This window comes from Stegostoma tigrinum, chromosome 2, assembly GCF_030684315.1.
Source record: "Stegostoma tigrinum isolate sSteTig4 chromosome 2, sSteTig4.hap1, whole genome shotgun sequence".
In the NCBI taxonomy this organism is placed as follows: Eukaryota; Metazoa; Chordata; class Chondrichthyes; order Orectolobiformes; family Stegostomatidae; genus Stegostoma; species Stegostoma tigrinum.
The window spans coordinates 89243810-89262572 of NC_081355.1; the positions used below are offsets into that span (position 1 = coordinate 89243810).

Here is an 18763-nt window from a genome sequence, read left to right on the forward strand (position 1 = left end):
TGACTGAAAGCTGAAACCTCAAGCCAGCTCGCAATCCTCCCAGCAGGTTCCACACATGCGCACACTCTCTCCACTTCATGTAAGACTTGCCTGTTTTTATATTCCGCCCCTCTTGCAACAGCAGCCTTTATTCACATTACTTTCCAAACTACAATGTACCTGCATGCGAACATTGTGATTCACACAAGGATACCCAGATCTATCTGTACCACAGCAGTCTCATCTTAATAATACTTAACCTTTAAATTCTTACTAAAGTTCATTGTACTGTATCCACATATTTTTCATCCACTCCACTCAATCAATCAAGCTACATCCCTTTGCGAACTTTGTCCTGTTTACAACTTGATTTCCTCTACCAATCTTCACCCATGTCATTAAATTGTAAATAGTTGAGACTGCAACACTGGTCCTTATTGCATTCCACTAGCTCTCTACACAATCATTTGTGGAAAGTGAAGTAAAATTCTGGGTCACTGGCTAAGATCAATTATTCTTACTAAGTTCCTGTGAGAAGATGTTGGTGAGAACTATTTTGAACCATATAGCACAAGTACAGCCACTGTTGTTACAGAAGCTCCAGTAGTACGTTAATCTCCCAGTAAAATAATGTATACAAATCTAAGTTCTAAAGGATCCAGTATTATAACAAAAATCAAAATATATGGAATGATAATTATTTGATTACAAGAATCAGTATTTACTACATAGATGAAATCACACAGAAAGTGCACTTGGGTACTTGGTCACAAAAATCTGAACTTCACTGAACAAATGTAAATTGACAAATTAAAAGGACAGGCAATTCTCACCTTTCAATGCTGGATTAGTTTTCGACAGTTTAGCCAAGGTCTTACTGGCTTTATTAATATCCATTCCACGGACAGCCTTAAGCAGGTGTGGGGTCAAAATACCACCATGTTTTGATTTTGACAGACTGGAGTTAAACGTTGAGGGTTTCAGTGGCCTTCGATTTGATTGAAAACCTGTTCTTTTGAAATTTGTTTTAGATTGCATTGCAACTGCTTTTTTCCAGGCACCAACTGTAAAATACAATAAACCAATAAATGTCCTGAACATATTAATATTGCTTTGCCTGTACAACTTCTTAACAAGTCCGTACGCACTGTTTTATGGCTTCAAATTGTTTTGTATATTATTCACACTTGTTATGGACAAAAAGAAATTTGGTCAATGAAATTTACTCCTATCGTGAAGTAATTCTCTATTTGCAAACAATTTGAGCAGTTAAAAGAATAGTAACGCACTGAAGATGTTGAGATCAAGTCATAGAGGATGAAAAACATGAACGTTGCTCCTCTGTAAACCTGAGTTTTTCCACCGCGTTTGTTTTTATTCCATGTGAATAGGTCCTATTGACAAAATGCAATAGTTGTGCAAATTTTTTTAAAAAATCACCTCTTGAGCAAACCAAGTTTCACTTTCATTAATTTAACCTGTCTGCATTCAGGTCTACAGAACATCAGAAATACATAAGGCAAACCAAGACTTTTACTTCAGTTATTTAGTCCCTTAACATCCTCTCTAGACTGTACAGTTTGAGATTCTGTTAATTTTTCATCATAGCTCATCAGTTTATACTCAAGATTATTCTTATAATACTGCTGTGTTCCTTTTCCAAATGATGTGCTAGTTTGTTGTGCGGTGACTAAAGTTAGCAGAGTACTCAATTCAGTGCGCATAGGTCCAGACATTTTGATAATACCCAAGGTCATGTCCAGCATCAGTCTGTTATTGTCTTGGACTAACTTTATTGTGAATTGTACACAACTGATGTGCATTTTAGCCCAAAAGGCGAGCTACATTGACTGATGGTCAATTTTACTTTTCATTTATTTCCCCAGTTACATTGCTGATAGAAACTTGTTGGGAATTCAATCTACATTCTGTTACAATGAGGTTTACTGTTAGTCTTTGAAGGTACAGTATTCCAAAATGTTTAGCTCAATTTACCTTTGTATTTAGGTCTAAAGCTAGTTGAGCTGGCAGTGTATCTTTGATTGTTTCCTGGCACTGGACCTGAAGTTGGGCGTGACAAAGCTGGATGTGGCATGCGAGATTCATATCTTGAATGTTCATCTGGTATACTGGGAAGCTGTCTCAATTCCTCATCCAAGAGAGGTCTTTTGTCTTGATTCTGATGGAAGAAAAGCATGACAAGTCTACTGGATACAGTAAGAATGTTTAAAAGGAACTATAAAAGATTTTACATGAGCAGTTGTAAAGTTAGCTAATCCAGGCAGAATGTCCCAAACACTTTTAGATTTATGTTAGGTAAGTATTAAAGTTGAACATGTGATTATTTTTCAAATAAACACACTTCATGTTTGCAGGAAGCATTCTGGCAGGCTAGAATTTACAAAATTTTGAGACTTCCTTCACCACAACAATTAAAAGGGATGGTTCATTTAAAGATGATTAGATTTAACTACCTAACACTTAATACAAGGCAGTACACAGCAACCAAAACAGGTTTGCTATCTGCTACGAGCAAATACATCCATCCTTTATACATTAAATATAATTAACAAGGTGAACAGGATGCAGGTGTGAATGACCATCAATTAATCCTCACAGTAGTGAAGCATAAACTCCAAACAGAAATTTGAATAGTCACATTCTTCCTATTCACAATAGCAGAAATTACTTGTTGATTTGGAATCAGGTTTGAGACACCTTGATGACCATATTACTTTAGTTACTGGTGCTCCTTAGTCTGTAACTGCACTTGTTTTGGTGGGTAACCATCAGGCACAGATATAGACCATCCTGAAGCAGAATTCACTTCTTCACCCCCTGAAGTTTGTGGCGCTACCCATGTCTTTATTATTGGAAGGAATTAGTCAAATTTTCTCTCATCACAACTTGCTCTTCATGAGCAAACTGCACAGCTTTAAGGGCTGCCACCTCACTAGACTCAACTTTCCCCAGTTAACTAGAGAAAGGATTGGCCCACTTAAGGACAAAGAAGGAAAGTTATGCGCTGATTCAGAGAAAATGGGTGACATTCTTAATGAGAACTTTGCATCGGTATTTACCAAGGAGAGGGACATGACGGATGTTGAGGTTAGGGATAGATGTTTGCTTATTCTAGGTCAAGTTGACATAAGGAAGGAGCAAGTGTTAGGTATCCTAAAAGACATTAAGGTGGACAAGTCCCCAGGTCCGGATGGGATCTATCCCAGGTTTCTGAGGGAAGCGAGAGAGGAAATAGCCGGGGCCCTAACAGATATCTTTGCAGCGTCCTTAGACACGGGTGAGGTCCCAGAGGACTGGAGACTTGCTAATGTTGTCCCCTTGTTTAAAAAGGGCAGCAAGAATAATCGACCGGTGAGCCTGACGTCAGTGGTAGGGAAGCTACTGGAGAAGATACTGAGGGATAGGATCTATTCCCATTTGGAAGAAAATGGGCTTATCAGTGATAGGCAACATGGTTTTGTACAGGGAAAGTCATGTCTTACCAACTTAATAGAATTCTTTGAGGACGTGACAAAGTTGATTGATGAGGGAAAGGCTGTAGATGTCATATACATGGACTTCAGTAAGGTGTTCGATAAGGTTCCCAATGGCAGGCTGATGGAGAAAGTGAAGTCACATGGGGTTCAGGGTGTGCTAGCTAGATGGATAAAAAACTGGCTGGGCAACAGGAGACAGAGGGTAGTAGTAGAAGGGAGTTTCTCAAATTGGAGACCTGTGACCAGTGGTGTTCCACAGGGATCTGTGCTGGGACCACTGTTGTTTGTGATATATGTAAATGATCTGGAGGAAGGTGTAGGTGGTCTGATCAGCAAGTTTGCTGATGACACTAAGATTGGTGGAGTAGCTGATAGTGAAGGGGACTGTCAGAAATTACAGCAGAATATAGATAGACTGGAGAGTTGGGCAGATAAATGGCAGATGGAGTTCAATCCAGGCAAATGCGAGATGATGCATTTTGGAAGATCAAATTCAAGAGCGAACTATACAGTAAATGGAAAAGTCCTAGGGAAAATTGATGAACAGAGAGATCTGGGTGTTCAGGTCCATTGTTCCCTGAAGGTGACAATGCAGGTTCAATAGGGTGGTCAAGAAGGCATATGGCATGCTTTCCTTCATTGGGCGGGGTATTGAGTACAAGAGTTGGCAGGTCATGTTGCAGTTGTATAGGACTTTGGTTTGGCCACATTTGGAGTACTGTGTGCAGTTCTGGTCGCCACATTACCAAAAGGATATGGATGCTTTGGAGAGGGTGCAGAGGTGGTTCACCAGGATGTTCCCTGGTATGGAGGGTGCTAGCTATGAAGAGAGGTTGAATAGATTAGGATTATTTTCATTAGAAAGACGGAGATTGGGGGGGGGGGGGGAAACCTGATTGAGGTCTACAAAATCATGAGGGGTATAGACAGGGTGGGTAGCAAAAAGCTTTTTCCCCCCCACAGTGGGGGACTCAATTACTAGGGGTCATGACTTCAAAGAGAGAGGAGGAAAGTTTAAGGGAGACATGCGTGGAAAGTTCTTTACGCAGAGGGTGGTGGGTGCCTGGAACGCGTTGCCAGCGGAGGTGGTAGACGCAGACACGTTAGCGTCTTTTAAGATATATTTGGACAGGTACATGGATGGGCGGGGAGCAAATGGACACAGACTGTTAGAAAATAGATGACAGATTAGACAGAGGATCTTGATCGGCGCAGACTTGGAGGACCGAAGGGCCTGTTCCTGGGCTGTAGGTTTCTTTGTTTAAAAACCACAGTCACTCAAGTTAGAGGAAGATTCCCAGTCTCTCGATTTATCTCTGCTTGCTCCGGGCCAGAACAAGGCCATTTTTTCTGGATTTGGAGAATCAGTGCTTAAGCATTTCAAACCAGACCAAAATGATAGGAACAAACAGTGCAACTGAAAAATCCTTCCAAATACTTACTAATCCAGTCATTGTCTTGAGACGATATTCCATTAGTCCATCTGTGAGACTCTGTGTAACTTTCAAGGCAAAACTTGCGTCACTATCGCTAGTGATTTGAAAATTTTGCTGTAAGATAATACACAAGAAAACAAATAAGAATTGATATATATTCATTGTAAGACAATCTAAAAGGAAACCTCAGCCAAAAATAAATGCTCACAAACTCTTAGCATTACATCCATAAAAATTAAATTAGCATGACAAATAGATCAAAGCATCGCAATTTTAATTCAGTCAGCATTTGCTCCACAACTCAAAATTTACATAAGTACCCAGAAGGGAACTTTTTTTTGTAAGTTGAATAAAATCAAAGTTACATCATTAGACGCATAATGAAACACATGCTGAAAGATAAGAGTTTTTTTTATTTGTTCCAAGTTTTCCTTTTCTGGGCCATCACATAGCACTGTTACTTATGATCTGGAGGAAGTGGTAGATGCAGGTACAATTATAACATGTAAAAGATATATGGATAGGTACATAAATAGGAAACATTTACAGGGATACGGGTAAAAGTTTAGTTTGCAAAATCTGGTCAGCATGAATGAGTTGGACCAAGGGGTCTGTTTACATGCTGTATGACCAACTACAATTCTTCTAAAATCTTCTTCATGAATAATTCATATCTGTCTTAAAAAAATGCACTGTAAGACAGCTATTCATTAGATTTATAGAACCTCTGCAGTGTGGAAACAGGCCATTTGGCCCAACAAGTCCACACCAACTCTGAAGGGCATCCCACTCAGAACCATCCCCATACTATAACTCTTTAACCCTGGATTTCCCATCAACTTACACCGTGGACATGATGAGCAATTTAGCATGGCCAACCCACCTAGCCTGCACATCTTTGGACTATGGGAGGAAACTGGAGCACCCAGCGGAAACCCACGCAGACACGGGGAAAACGTGCAACTCCACATGGACGGTCACCCGAGGCTAGAATTGAACCATGGTCCCTGGTGCTGTGAGGCAGCAGTGCTAACCACAGAGCAGCTGCCCTATTATTCTTGCAAAACACATGAACGACAGTTCCTGTTATACTGAAAGCTAGTCACAGAATCAGATACATACAGTGCAGAGAAGGCTCTTCGGCCCATCAATGTGCACCACCAGCAACTACCACTAAAGGTGTGCTAATCCTAATTTCCTGCACTTGTTCCATATCCTTGAATGTTATGATATTTAAAGTGCTCCTCCAAATAATTTTTAAGGGTTGTACGGTTTCAGAACTCCACTACCTTCCCAGGCAGTGCATTCCAGATACCACGACCTTCCAAGTGAAAAAGCTTCTTCTCAAATCTCCTCTGAATCTCTTACCTTAAAAGGTATGCCCCTTTGTGACTGACCCCTCCACCAAGGGGAACAGCTGCTCCCTACTCAGCTTATCCATACCCCTCAATTTTATACAACTCAATCATCATGACCCCTCAGCCTTCTCTGTTCTAAAGGAAATAATCCCAGCCTTTCTAGTCTCTCCTTATAGGTCAATTGTTCGAATCCAGGCACCCAGTGAACCACCTCCATACCCCCTCTCACGCCATCACATCCTGGTTCAAAAAGCACACAATTTATAGTGTGGTGTTTTATAAATTCCCACTTTAGAAGTAAACCCCTGTCAGACTCCAAACGAAAATACAAACAGATTCTAAACAGGGCCTCATAACTAACATGCATTGTCTGACCTAAAACATCACCTCTTCTTTATCTGATAAAACTTTTAGTTCTTCCAGGGCAGTGATTTGACAGAAATTCAGGGATTTACATATACATATTAATCGATTACAACCTTCTAACTAATTAAAGATTTAATAGTATCTTGGGTTTGTTTAATACATCCTCATCAGTTTTGAGGGCCTTTAATCTTTTACTTATAAATTGTGTGTGCTTATTTCTCACTTCATCTGATGAAGGGGCTACACTTAGAAAACACTTGTGTTTTCAAATAAACCAGCTTAACCTGGTGTTGTGAGATTTCTGACCTTGTCCATCTCAGTCCAACGCCAGTACCTCCACATCATCCTTTCTGTAGTAAGGTGACCTGAACTGCATACCATACTCCAGCTGTATCCTAACCAATGGTCTGTACAAATCCAACACTGCCTCCTTGCTCTTAAACTCTGCCATAACTGATGGTAGCAAGTGTCCCAGATGCCTTCCTTCCTACCTATCCTATTCATGTGCTCTGCTCTGTTGACTTCAGGGACCTGTGACTAATTACCCCAAGAGACACTGCGCCTCTGTGCTACCCAGTGTTCTGCTATTCATTAAATGCTCCCACGTCTTGTTTCCTCTTCCGAAGTGCATCACCTCACACTGACTGGGATTAAATGCCATCTGCTACTGCTCAGCCCATCTGATCAACCTACCTTTATCTTCCTACAATCATCTTCTTCACTATTAATCACTCCACTAATCTTGGTATTGTCAGAAAACTTGCTTAATCTTAGCCCACATTTTTATATACATTACTAATATAAATGACAAACAATAAGGGTTCCAGTACTGATTTTTATGGTACACAGAGGTCTCCTAAAATCAATTACTGGAAGGCACACAAAAATAACCATACAATTAGTCCCCAAATTTAACTGTGTGAAGAGCACGGAAAAGTTAACAAGCTTGAATCTTGTCTCAAGATAGGTAAGACTGAGTGCTGACCGAATTGACCTTGTCTCCGGGACTTGTAAATAATTTTTAAAATCCGGGAGGATAGATTTCCCCCGGTGACGGGGGGGGGGGGGGGGGGGGGGGGGGGGGGGGGGTGGTTTGAAACCCTGTGTCGGGCAATAGGGAAAGGGAGGGGGGGTTAGTATCAGACCTAGGTATAGAGTAGTTAGAGTGTCTGTCTGTCTGTTTCAACCACCCTGCCTTAGACCAGTCGTTAAGAGGGGAAATCCCCCACACGAAGGTCAGGACCCAGAAGTGGGTGTTGAGACTAAGGACACTGCTGTAGTATATAGAGATAAGTAAAAAGTGAAAGCGTTAATTAAAAAAAAACAGCAAAAGGAAAAAATGGGACAAACTAATCGCACGGTCCCTCACCTGAACCCAACACAAGGGGGTCAAATACAATGCAGATCTACACCCCTTGGAAGCCACAAGAGATGTGTTTAATTATGTCAAGGGCCCCTGATTGAAAGACTAACCCAGAAGATTTTATAGATTACATCCTGGGCACCATTCAAATGTACCAAGCCACCCCCCAAGCCCTCTTTAGCCTGTGCTGTATCTATGCTGCACTCTCCAGCCCTCGGGGTCAGTCCCAGGAACTTGACCTCCCTCAACCTTATCTGTGCCTTCTTAGGGTTTACCTTCAACCCGCTCTTGCATGGGAGTTGTAACAACTCACTAAGTAGGGGGCCATGTTCCTCACTATTGTCTGTGAACAACAGGATGTCATCCACATACTGTACAAGCCTGTGTGGATCACTGAAATCTTTTAAGCAGTCTGCCATATACTGGTGGAACATGCTGGGGCTATTATGGAAACCCTGTGGCAGACAACTCCACATGCACTCTCTGATGAAGGGTCCAGGCCCGAAACGTCAGCTTTTGTGCTCCTCAGATGCTGCTTGGCCTGTGTTCATCCAGCTCCACACTTTGTAATCCACGTGTACTGTTGTCCTTTAAAAGTAAATGCAAATTCGTATTGGTCCTCCTGCCAAACCGGGATAGACCAGAAACCCTTCGAGATATGCAGCACCGTGAAATTCCACCCCCCGCCCCCGCTTTAAGGTAGGAGAGCGCCTTTCCATCAATGGCACGTGCCATTGTTTTGAAATTCACAACTAGTTATCCAGGTAATTGATACCTCTTGAAACTGCCGGTTGCGGTTTCTCCCACAACTGTGGCTCCGCTGGGTCCTAGGGCCCATCATCCATTCATTCATTCCCGTTTTGAGAAACGGTTGCTGGACCTGCAACCTTAATTCTCTTTCTTTCTCCTCCCAAGAATTTCTGCTTTTTGTGTATGGTAAATTTGGTTAATTTTTTTTTAAGCATTTATAATTTGGTCAATTTACACTATAATTCTTGACTAGTTGTTGACTGATGGTGATGTACACACACATCTCTAAAACATCCAACTCTTGCTTGGTAATTTTTTAAATGAACTAGAGTTTTCTTCCCCCTCCTGCCACTCTCTTTTTGAGTTCAGGACACCATTGCAATGTTAGTGCCCATACTGCCCCCCTGGTTCAGTTTGGTAAATGGGATACTGTGACACTGTGCAAATGAGACATGACACAGAACAGAGATTCCTGTGTACTAACCCTGTTGCCCTTCCTCCTAACTAATAGCAATCATCATGTGGAGTGGGTATTGAAGCTGTCCTACCCCTTGTGGTACCTCATCACTTACACACGCACAGATATCATACTGAAACTGACAGGTTTACAATAGGCCCTTTAAACTTGAATTATAACAGTTGCCGAATACTCCACTCGCCTGGGCACTGTAGCTCAGGGATTACCCCCCTTGTTCCCAGATTCTCCCTGCGATTTGTTCCTTATCTCTTCCTGCTCCACTATTAACACAGTCACATTTCTGAGCAAACCCCCACATGACTGCCTGCTGAGGAACCAATTTCTAACCTCTCCCCACCCGGCCCTTACTGATGCCCCACTCCCTTTTCCGGACCCAGTGTGGATTTTTAACGTCCTCAGGTACACCCACCCAGGATTCCCTGTCTGTTAAAAACCTTCTCCAGACAATCCTCCTCCCTAAACAATTGGCTATTATCAAATGTGCTGCCCATGCTTCTGTTGATTCTTACGCTCGGACTGATCTGGCTGCTGCAGACCGAATTTTTATTATACCGTCTATGAACAAGCAGGCGGTAAATCGCCTTCAGACAAGACGGGCATGCCAGATATAGTCACTGTTTGGCACTTACAGGGGGACGCCCCTGCTTCTGAAAAGAATATTTGGAAGGCACATGGATGTTTGCATTCTGCATCCTCAGGCCTTTGGGTTACCCCAGTCAGCCAGGTGTGCGTATCTGATACTTTGTTACCTGTGCTTGTTGACTGTCTGCATTCTGACACCCACCTTGGCAAGGAGGGAATGAGTGGTATTATGCTCCGTACCTGGTGGCACCCCAGACCGACTGAGGCAGCCCAGTCTCGTATAGCATCATGTCTCACATGCCAGCAAAACTATGTGGGTCAGGGAGTGAGATGCTCACCACGAAAGACACCCTTGCCAGGTGGACCGTTTGAATGCATTCAGCTAGATTTTATTGAAGTACCGCGCGTAAACTGTTATGAATATTGTCTTGTCATTGTAAACATATTCAGTAGGTGGATAGAGGCTTTCCCAACGACAAACAACAAAGCCTCAATAGTGGTAAAACTGTTATTAACCGAAATAATACCAAGGTTTGGAGTACCGCGACAAATTAGTTCGGACAACGGCCCTCACTTTGTAGGGAAAATTAATAAGGAACTGTGTGATACATTATACATCCAACAACAATCCACTGTGCCTACCACCCTCAGGTGGCAGGGATAGTGGAAAGGGCTAATGGAACACTTAAAACTAAACTGACCAAGTTGACATTAGAAACCGGCCTTAATTGGTTAAAGGTTTTGCCACTAGCCTTGTATCACATGCGAATAACACCCCATTCTACTACTGGGCTCTCAGCAGCAGAAACAGTCTATGGCCGACCCAGCAGAACACCATGGGATGCCAATACCAGCCCACCCACCCAAATTGACCTAAATGTGATGGGACAAGAAATGCAAAGGTACTTCCGACAACTAACATCATCTTTAAAGTTTCTCCATTCGCAGGTGAGATGCGCCTTCCGACCGCCTCTGCAGACACCAGATCAAGACCTCGAGATTCAGGATCAGTCTTCGTGGCCGCAGATTGGAGATTTTGTAGTTGTCCGGGACTGGGATCGCCCCAAGCTTGGACCAAGGTGGAAAGGACCGTACCAAGTGCTTCTTCAGACTCCGACAGCTCTTAAAAGTTAAAGGACAGAATCGCTGGATCCACCTAAGTGACTGTAAACGATGGATTTCCTCATAATCATGCAGTTAACCATTGGACTGAGTGTTATTCTGCCCATGCATGGCCAGCAGGACAATTTGTTTAATAAAACATACATCCAGCTGCATGGGAATCGGACAGCACGTTATCAGCCAGCATGATCTGTAGAAGCATTATTTGTGGCAACACCTGCCTGGAACCCTAATCAGCTTTATGAAGTAGAGTATTCCGGTAAGCCTTGCTGAGGGGAGAGCGGAGCTTGGACGAGGGGTGTGCAGGGTACATGTGTGAAACTGGCAGTTAGTGGCCTCTCTGGTTGTGGGGACACCAGACCTAGGCATGGGAAGGAAGGGACTAACTGTACAAATCCCAACAGCTATCCGTTTTGCTTTAATGGAACTGGGGCTTGTTGTGTGCATGCTCTAGTTACTAATCACCCCCATAATGTTTCCTGGACCCATCGGTGCGTAAAGAGAAATTGCACCACTAGAGGAGGATTGTTGAACTGCCCCTGCATGAAATCTAATCCAATAACTGTGACACCGGACATACAGTGGACTTGTGGAGATTGCAATGGCACTCACGTAGAAACAGACTATGGGTCATTTCTGTTTAACTCCGCAAATTTCCATGCACATAAGGGTATAGCTATCAAGAAATACGTGAGTCTGTTACCTGCTACCGGGGAAAAAAGGGATTTGTTTTCCTCCTTAACGGGACCTTCACAACTGCCACTCCAACTCTGCTGGTGCTGTTTGCTTTTGGGACCAATGGGCCCCTCACGGTCCCTTGTCCCCAACAAGCACGAATTCAACGGCGAATTGTCACACGTTTCCTGAGCCGGGAGTTTTGCGCTGCATGGCAAAACCCAGTTGGCCTTGGGCTCTCCCTTGGGATACAGCTTCCTGGGAACTGTCAACTTGGGAGGCTCCCCTGGGGTGGTGGCCGCAAAAAAAAAAAAAAAAAAAAAAAAAAAAAATCGGAATTACCTTATATGTGGACTCACCGCTCTGGGAAGCAGCATAATGATGGCATTGGAGGCAGTCAACCAAGAATTGGCTGAACTTCGGCTCTATGCTCAGCAAACCCAGTATGCAGTGGACTATCAGCTGGCTCAGCAAGGAAAAGTATGCACTATTATAGGGGACAAGTGCATTACCCATGTCACCAAGACCTATAACATTACCCAGTCTATTCAAGCCATACAGGGGCAGTTGGAACAGTACAGTGAAGAACCCCGGCCAGCGGAGGGTTTGTTGGGATGGCTTATGGGCAGTTCTTGGGGCTCATATTTGCTCCAAGGGTTAGTTGTTCTAGTAGTTGTCATAGCTGTCTGCTGTACATTTATGGCATGCCTGAACCCTTGCTGCAGATTTGTGTTTGACAGGCTGGCAGCTCCCTTCTCGGCCCCGTTACAGGTTATCATGAAATGATAAAAGGACGGAATGAGATGTTAATGGGATAACATCCCATTGATTTCTGTACTTCTATAAATTAAAGTCTTTTATCTGCCTACACATCGGTGTGCAGGCACTGCCCTGAAGCTTCCTGCCCAGCTAGGAATTCAGTGTAAAACTTTTGTAACTCCTTATCTTCCCACACATCGGTATGCAGACACTGTCTTAAGCTTTCTGACTGAATAAAATTAGAATTAAACTGTTTCAAATAAGCTTAAGTAAGGAACATTTGTAAAGGTTGAGACTTCTAAAGCATGTAACTTCTGTCGCTGACAAAGGGGCCAGGGCACTGACTTTGTTCTAGCCAGACACCGGCAACTTGAAATCACAATCTGTCCTGATAACAATTTGAAATCGCCTCCTGTCATCAGCAGCCACTTCATTAGCAATTGATACTATATCCTGGTCTTATGTTCTTGATGTAATAATTGTTTGGTATCCTGTCTCTGTCTGTTGTAGTAATTGTTTCATGTATCATGTCATTGTAAAATCTGAAATTGCTTTATGTATCATGTCTTTTGTAAAGTATAAAAAGCGGGGACTGTCCACTGCTCGGAGAGAATTACTTGCGAAACCCGACACAGAGTGCAGCGTCAAGTACAGTGATTCTCCACAGCTTGTGCTTGCTTGGTAATAAAAGGATGTGTGTTTTCTAAACAGGTCAGTGTCTTGTTATTGCAGCAAGTCCATGAGGGTCTCTGAAAACAAACTTGACAGTCCAAACATGATCACGTTTTTGTAAACTTCTGCAAAGTCATACTCAATACCATTCACTAAATGCCTTCGAATTTGCACAAGAAGAAACTAATCTCATTGGTTATTTGAAATAGGAAAAGAAAATTCTTCAACAACAATTTCATTGTAGAGAAGACCTTTAAACTGACTTGGCAAGTTATTTTAGTAGTACTTTGGAGAGTTTTCAAAAACTGCAAATCTGAAAAATTCCAAGGACAGTGCAGATAAGCCAAACAAAGAACATGGCAATTTCCTTTGTAAAACCCATTAAAGTTCTACTTATTCCAAAGATGATTATTTACACATTCTCATCACCTTTGTAGTTAAAAGAACTTCCTTTCATTACAGTCTTTCAGTTTGTAAAGGTGTTTCATGTGTTCAAATTCTGATATCTGGCAGAAAAATGTATATAAATTAAACTTGTCCAAATTTTAAATTATAAACACTTTTATCAGCACTCAGTCTTACCTATCTTGAGACAAGATTCAAGCTTGTTAACTTTTCCTTGCTCTTCACACAGTTAAATTTGGGGACTAATTGTCTGGTTATTTTTGTGTGCCTTCCAATAATTGAATACCCTTTCTTGTAATAAGGAGAACAAAAATCACATCTGATGCTTTAAATTTGGATTCTTTGGGCAAAATAGAGCTTTAAAATTGCTAGATATAAATTAAACCACTTGCTAGGCAACCAGTCTATTTTTAAATAAAGCAAAAGTCTTGGTGCAGCCCTGATAGTGCATGGGCCGTGAAACCTAAGCCACCCCACTGCTCCCTCAAAGTTGTTGTCCTTGCTCAGATGCAGGGTGCACTCACAACTAACATTTCATCTTACATTAACCCATACTAAACTGATCCTATTTCTTTGCTCACTGACAAAGCTTGTAAAAATACTTATGAATTTGTACATCTTAATTGTCCTCATTTGCACTACCTCCTCACTGATTTTTTTACAAATGCACATGTTGGTTTATACATCTTTCATCACTCCCTTAAAAGCTACCTTTCTTTTCTCAGTCACATACTTATGAGAATAACAATTTTAATTTCACACATTTCCTATGTTTAATTTTTGTTTTAAGTTTTGCTTAAATGCTTGATTGCGTACATATAAACAGACAAATTCAAGATTACTCCGCAATTCAACAAGATCATGGCTCCACGTTTCCATTTAATCCCACTTACTGAACAGGAATTTATCTAGCTGTGCCTTAAAAATATTCTACTTCTACTTCCACTACCTTTTGAAGGGAGAATTTCAAAGACTCATGACCAGTATCCTAATTTTCTTATCAGCTGCGCAGGCTTTTGTAGTGTTGGGCTTGGGCTTAAAAATGATAGCTCCAAACCAGGGTTAATTGGATATGACAACGAGCAACTGAAGAAAGTGGAAAAAAGCAGGCAGAGTGCCAAAATGGTATGTTTTGGCTGGAAGGGAAACAAATATTGTGCCGTAAAGATGGGGCCACTTGGAAGTATTTTTCAACTTGTTTTCCAGGCATTCTGTTAATAAAAATACTAGGAAATGGTTAGACTCAGAACAGTATTGATATCAGGGACTCTGCCACACTGATGGTGTTCACAAGACCAGGGCCATGGAGCTTCACTATTGGACTGGGGTTCATGAAACCAGTGCCATGGAATCTGAGATAGAACTCTCAGTGCCAGCATTGTCAGTCCCTGGCATGAAGACAAGACAGTGTGACTCATTACTTTGCATATCAGCACATTGACCTACAATTCCCAGTTTTCTCCGTAAAGCCCTACAAAATGTTATCCCCCAAGTGCTGATCAAATTCCCTTAAGTTAGTATAGTGCATCCTGGATCACCGTGAAGGGCTACACAAAAACAAAATTCTTCACATTTTGCCTCCAGTTCGGTTGACAATTACTATTGATGATCTATGTCCTCAATCAAAATAATTTCACCTAATTCACACTAAACCCTTTATAATTTTAAACAGCTCAAAGAAAAAAAAACTTGAACTACTTTGTTCTCTCAGAAGGGCAAAAGTAGCTTCTCTCAACTTTCTATTAACGGTAAACCTACATAACTGGTGCCATTTCTAGCAAATCACCTGTTATCTTTCTAAAACCTTGACATGCGTTCTAAAGAATGCTGCCCAGAAGTGGACATAATTTAGAAAGATATAGCAGGATGTTCCCAAACTGAACTGTATTTAGTGTATTTTTGGTTACTTATGCGTCCCAACACAATAGTCTGATCTATATGAATTAATTTTTTCTCTAATGTTACGTTTCTGACGGGAGGAGCGCATTGCTAAGCTAACTCTAATAGTTCACGAAGCATATGAAGAGTAAACATCTTTATTTTCAAATGGTCACTGTTTCTCTTTATTACGGTTATTTTGAAGCTAAGACTTTCACCAGGTTTAATCGAATAAAGTTATTTGAGTTTTTAAAAAAAGTCTTCTTAGTAAACAAGTAGAAAAACAGGTTGTTGACTAAAATACAATGCAGACTTAAACTATAGCCCTTTAATCGCATAACAGCATACAACGTAGCTCTGTAGAGATACTGTGGTTTGTTCAAAAGAGTGAAAAAACAAATAACACTCCTGTAGATCAAAAGGTTCAAATATAGGAGGTAGAATTTTTTGGCTTTTAGTTTCTTTCATTCCCTGTCTGCGAGATCTGATTGCTAACAGTTGTAGAATGATGAAAAGATCTTATCTTCAGATCAAATCGTGGATTTAAGCAGGAGACAGTAAGGAGTCCTGAAAATTGAAATTTAGTTTGTTTAAACTATTTTAAACTGGTTTCTGTTTAAACATTATTCTCTCAGACTGAAGGAAAGGGACAGCACTGCTTTTCATTGTACGTCTCTCCACAGCTTGGTGTGAACTGAAAAAGCAACTGGAGTTCAGAGAATGTTGTTTAGGCAGCCTTCAATGCAGATGCAAGGCTTTTTCCAAGTCTGTCTTTCTAACAATTAACCCATAAACCCATCTCAAGATCTTTTCCTGAACACTTCCACTTTTGCTCTCATAAATCCATATTAGCACTATCTAATTTTGTCAAAATGTTCGGTCACATAATTGATTTCATATGCTAATATTTTCCCTATAACAGACAGTAGGTTGACAGTTCTCCACTCTCCTTCATCCTCCCTTCGATAATACTAGAGTTACAGTTGCCAAATTAGTCAACTGGAATGTTTCCAAAGACAATACAATTTTGAGAAATTAACGCATCCAACTTCTCTATGGCTACTTGGTCCAAACCTCTCAGATGAAGCTCATCTGGTCGAAGAGATTTATCAAGACTAATCAGGCTAATTCTCCAATTACTACCTCTTTACTAATACTAACTTCTTGCAGCTCTTTAAGAATATAAGTCCCTTAGTTGACTGGTGCATCTGGGAGATTTTCTGAATCATTTTCTGTGAAGACAGCCACAAACTGTAGTCTGTCTCTATTTTCCTGTTCTCCACAATAAAAGTGTTCCTGTCCCCATAGTTATGAACCTGTATTTGTCCTCACTAATCTTTATCCTTCCAGCTGTTTTTAGTGGTCTTTCTATTCATTACCTTGCAGTCATATTCTTTTTCGCTTTCCTCAATTTCTTGGCCCTCCTTTAGTGGTAGTAAATTGCTCCCAATCCTAGAATTCTCACTATTTCTGGTAAACTTATTATTTTCTTAGTCAAGTACAATCAGTAGCTTTCTTTAATTAACAAAACCAGAATGAATTTCAGTGAGTGAGTGTGAGTGTTAAGACAGGGAGAGAATGTGACAGCCCTTGATATCATGGCCACGTCTGATAAGGTGTGGCATCAAGCCCTGGCAAAACTGAAGTCAATAGGAGTCACGGGCAAAGGGAGTTCTTTACTAGGTCGAGTCATAACTGGCACAAAGGAAAATGGTTGTGGTTGTTGGAGAGCAGTCCTCTCAGCTCTAGTAAATCTTTGCAAGAGATCGTCAGGATAGTGTTACAGCAGTCTCCTGATGCTAAAACAGAGATTGCTAACTTGGCCAAACAGAAAGCAATGCTGGGTACATTGGCCAAGCAAAATTCTGAAATCACAAAACTCACACACTAGACAGAGTGCAAACTCAGCAGTCAGGTGCTAATGACATTATACAAATGTAAAAGGCAACAGTTATCCTCCCCAAACTTACCCACTAAACAGAGGAGGACCCAGACAAATCAGTGCCAGATAAGAGACAAAAAAACTGTAGACACTGGAATCCAAGGTAGACAAACAGGAGACTGGAAGAACACAGCAAGCCAGGCAAATGTTAACTTCTCCTTTCCTCCAAGCAGGACCTCAAGGGTAGTGGCCTCCACATTACTCCCAGTTACATGCGCTAGTGAGGATAGAAATAGCAAGATAGGACAGATAAATGTGAGGCTAAGGAGCTGGTGTGGGGGCAGGGTTTTCAGTTCTTGGGCCATTGGGATCTCTTCTGGGGTACAGGTGACCTGTACAATAGGGATGGGTTGCATTTGAATCGGAGGGGGTTCAATAACTTGGCGGGGAGATTTGCGTTAGGGTGAACAGAAAAGCTGACAGGTTTAGGGACCCCTGGCTGATGAGGGATGTTGAGGCACTGGTCAGGAAAAAGGCATACATCGGGTTTAAGTTAAGTTATCGGGCTCAAGTGAATCCCTAGATGATATTAAAAAGTGTTGGAGTACACAAGAAGGAAATCCGAAGAGCAAAAATGGATTTGGCAGGTAAGTTTAAAGAATATCCCAGGAGGTTCTATAGCTATATTAAGAGTAAAAGGGTGGATAGGGAGAGAATAGATACCCTTAAAGATCAGCATGGTCGTCTATAGTGGAGCCACAGGACATGGGGGGAAATTTCTAATGAATAGTCCCCCACGGTGTTTGAGGAGAGAATCATGGATGCTAAGGAATAAGGGGAACAAATGGGGATGTTTTGGACCACATACACATTGCCAGAGAGGAAATGTTTGCAGCCTTAAAGCACATTAAGGTGGATAAATCTCCTGGGCCTGATCAAGTCCATCCTCAGATGCTGTGGGAGGCTAGGGAAGAAATTACAGAGGCCCTTACAGAGACTTTTGCTTCCTCTTTAGCCACTGGTGAATTTCCACAAGACTGGAGTTTGGCTATTGTTGTTCCATTGTTTAAGAAAGGTAGCAAAGACAAGCGAGGCAACTACAGGTCAGTGAACGTGATATCAGTGGTTGGCATATTGTTGGATAGGATATGGAGGGTCATGATCAACAAACATTTGTACGGTCAAGAGATAATGGGAACCGCAGATGCTGGAGAATCCAAGATAATAAAACGTGAGGCTGGATGAACAAGATCTGTATGGTCAAGATCTGTTTAGGGATAGTCAGCAATGATTTGTGCGCAAGACATCATTTCTGACAAATCTTTTAGAGTTTTTTTTGAAGAGATAAGAGGATAGATGACGGTCGGGCAGCGCATATTGTCCATATAGACTTTAGGAAAGCCTTTGAAGAGGTCCCACATGGCAGGCTAATCATGAAAATTAGGTCACATGGGATCCAAGGAGAGCTTGGTAACTGGATTCAAAACTTGGCTTGATAGTGGGAAGCAGAGGGTGATGGTTGAAGATTGTTTCTTAGACTGGAGCCTGTGGCTACTTGAGT

At 41.6% G+C, this 18763-nt stretch overlaps 1 protein-coding gene across 3 annotated transcripts in view; it reads right to left on the reverse strand.

The window, feature by feature from the left end:
* Positions 1–18763, reverse strand: part of LOC125464408 (uncharacterized) — a 79924-nt gene that overhangs the window by 4671 nt on the left and 56490 nt on the right. For all 3 annotated transcript variants that reach the window (XM_059655346.1, XM_059655343.1, XM_059655351.1), the window contains exons 15-17: positions 4919–5026; positions 1975–2158; positions 813–1043 (exon numbers count right to left, since the gene is read on the reverse strand). In XM_059655346.1, the coding sequence (XP_059511329.1) occupies positions 813–1043; positions 1975–2158; positions 4919–5026 (523 nt within the window). The remainder of the gene's footprint in view (positions 1–812; positions 1044–1974; positions 2159–4918; positions 5027–18763) is intronic.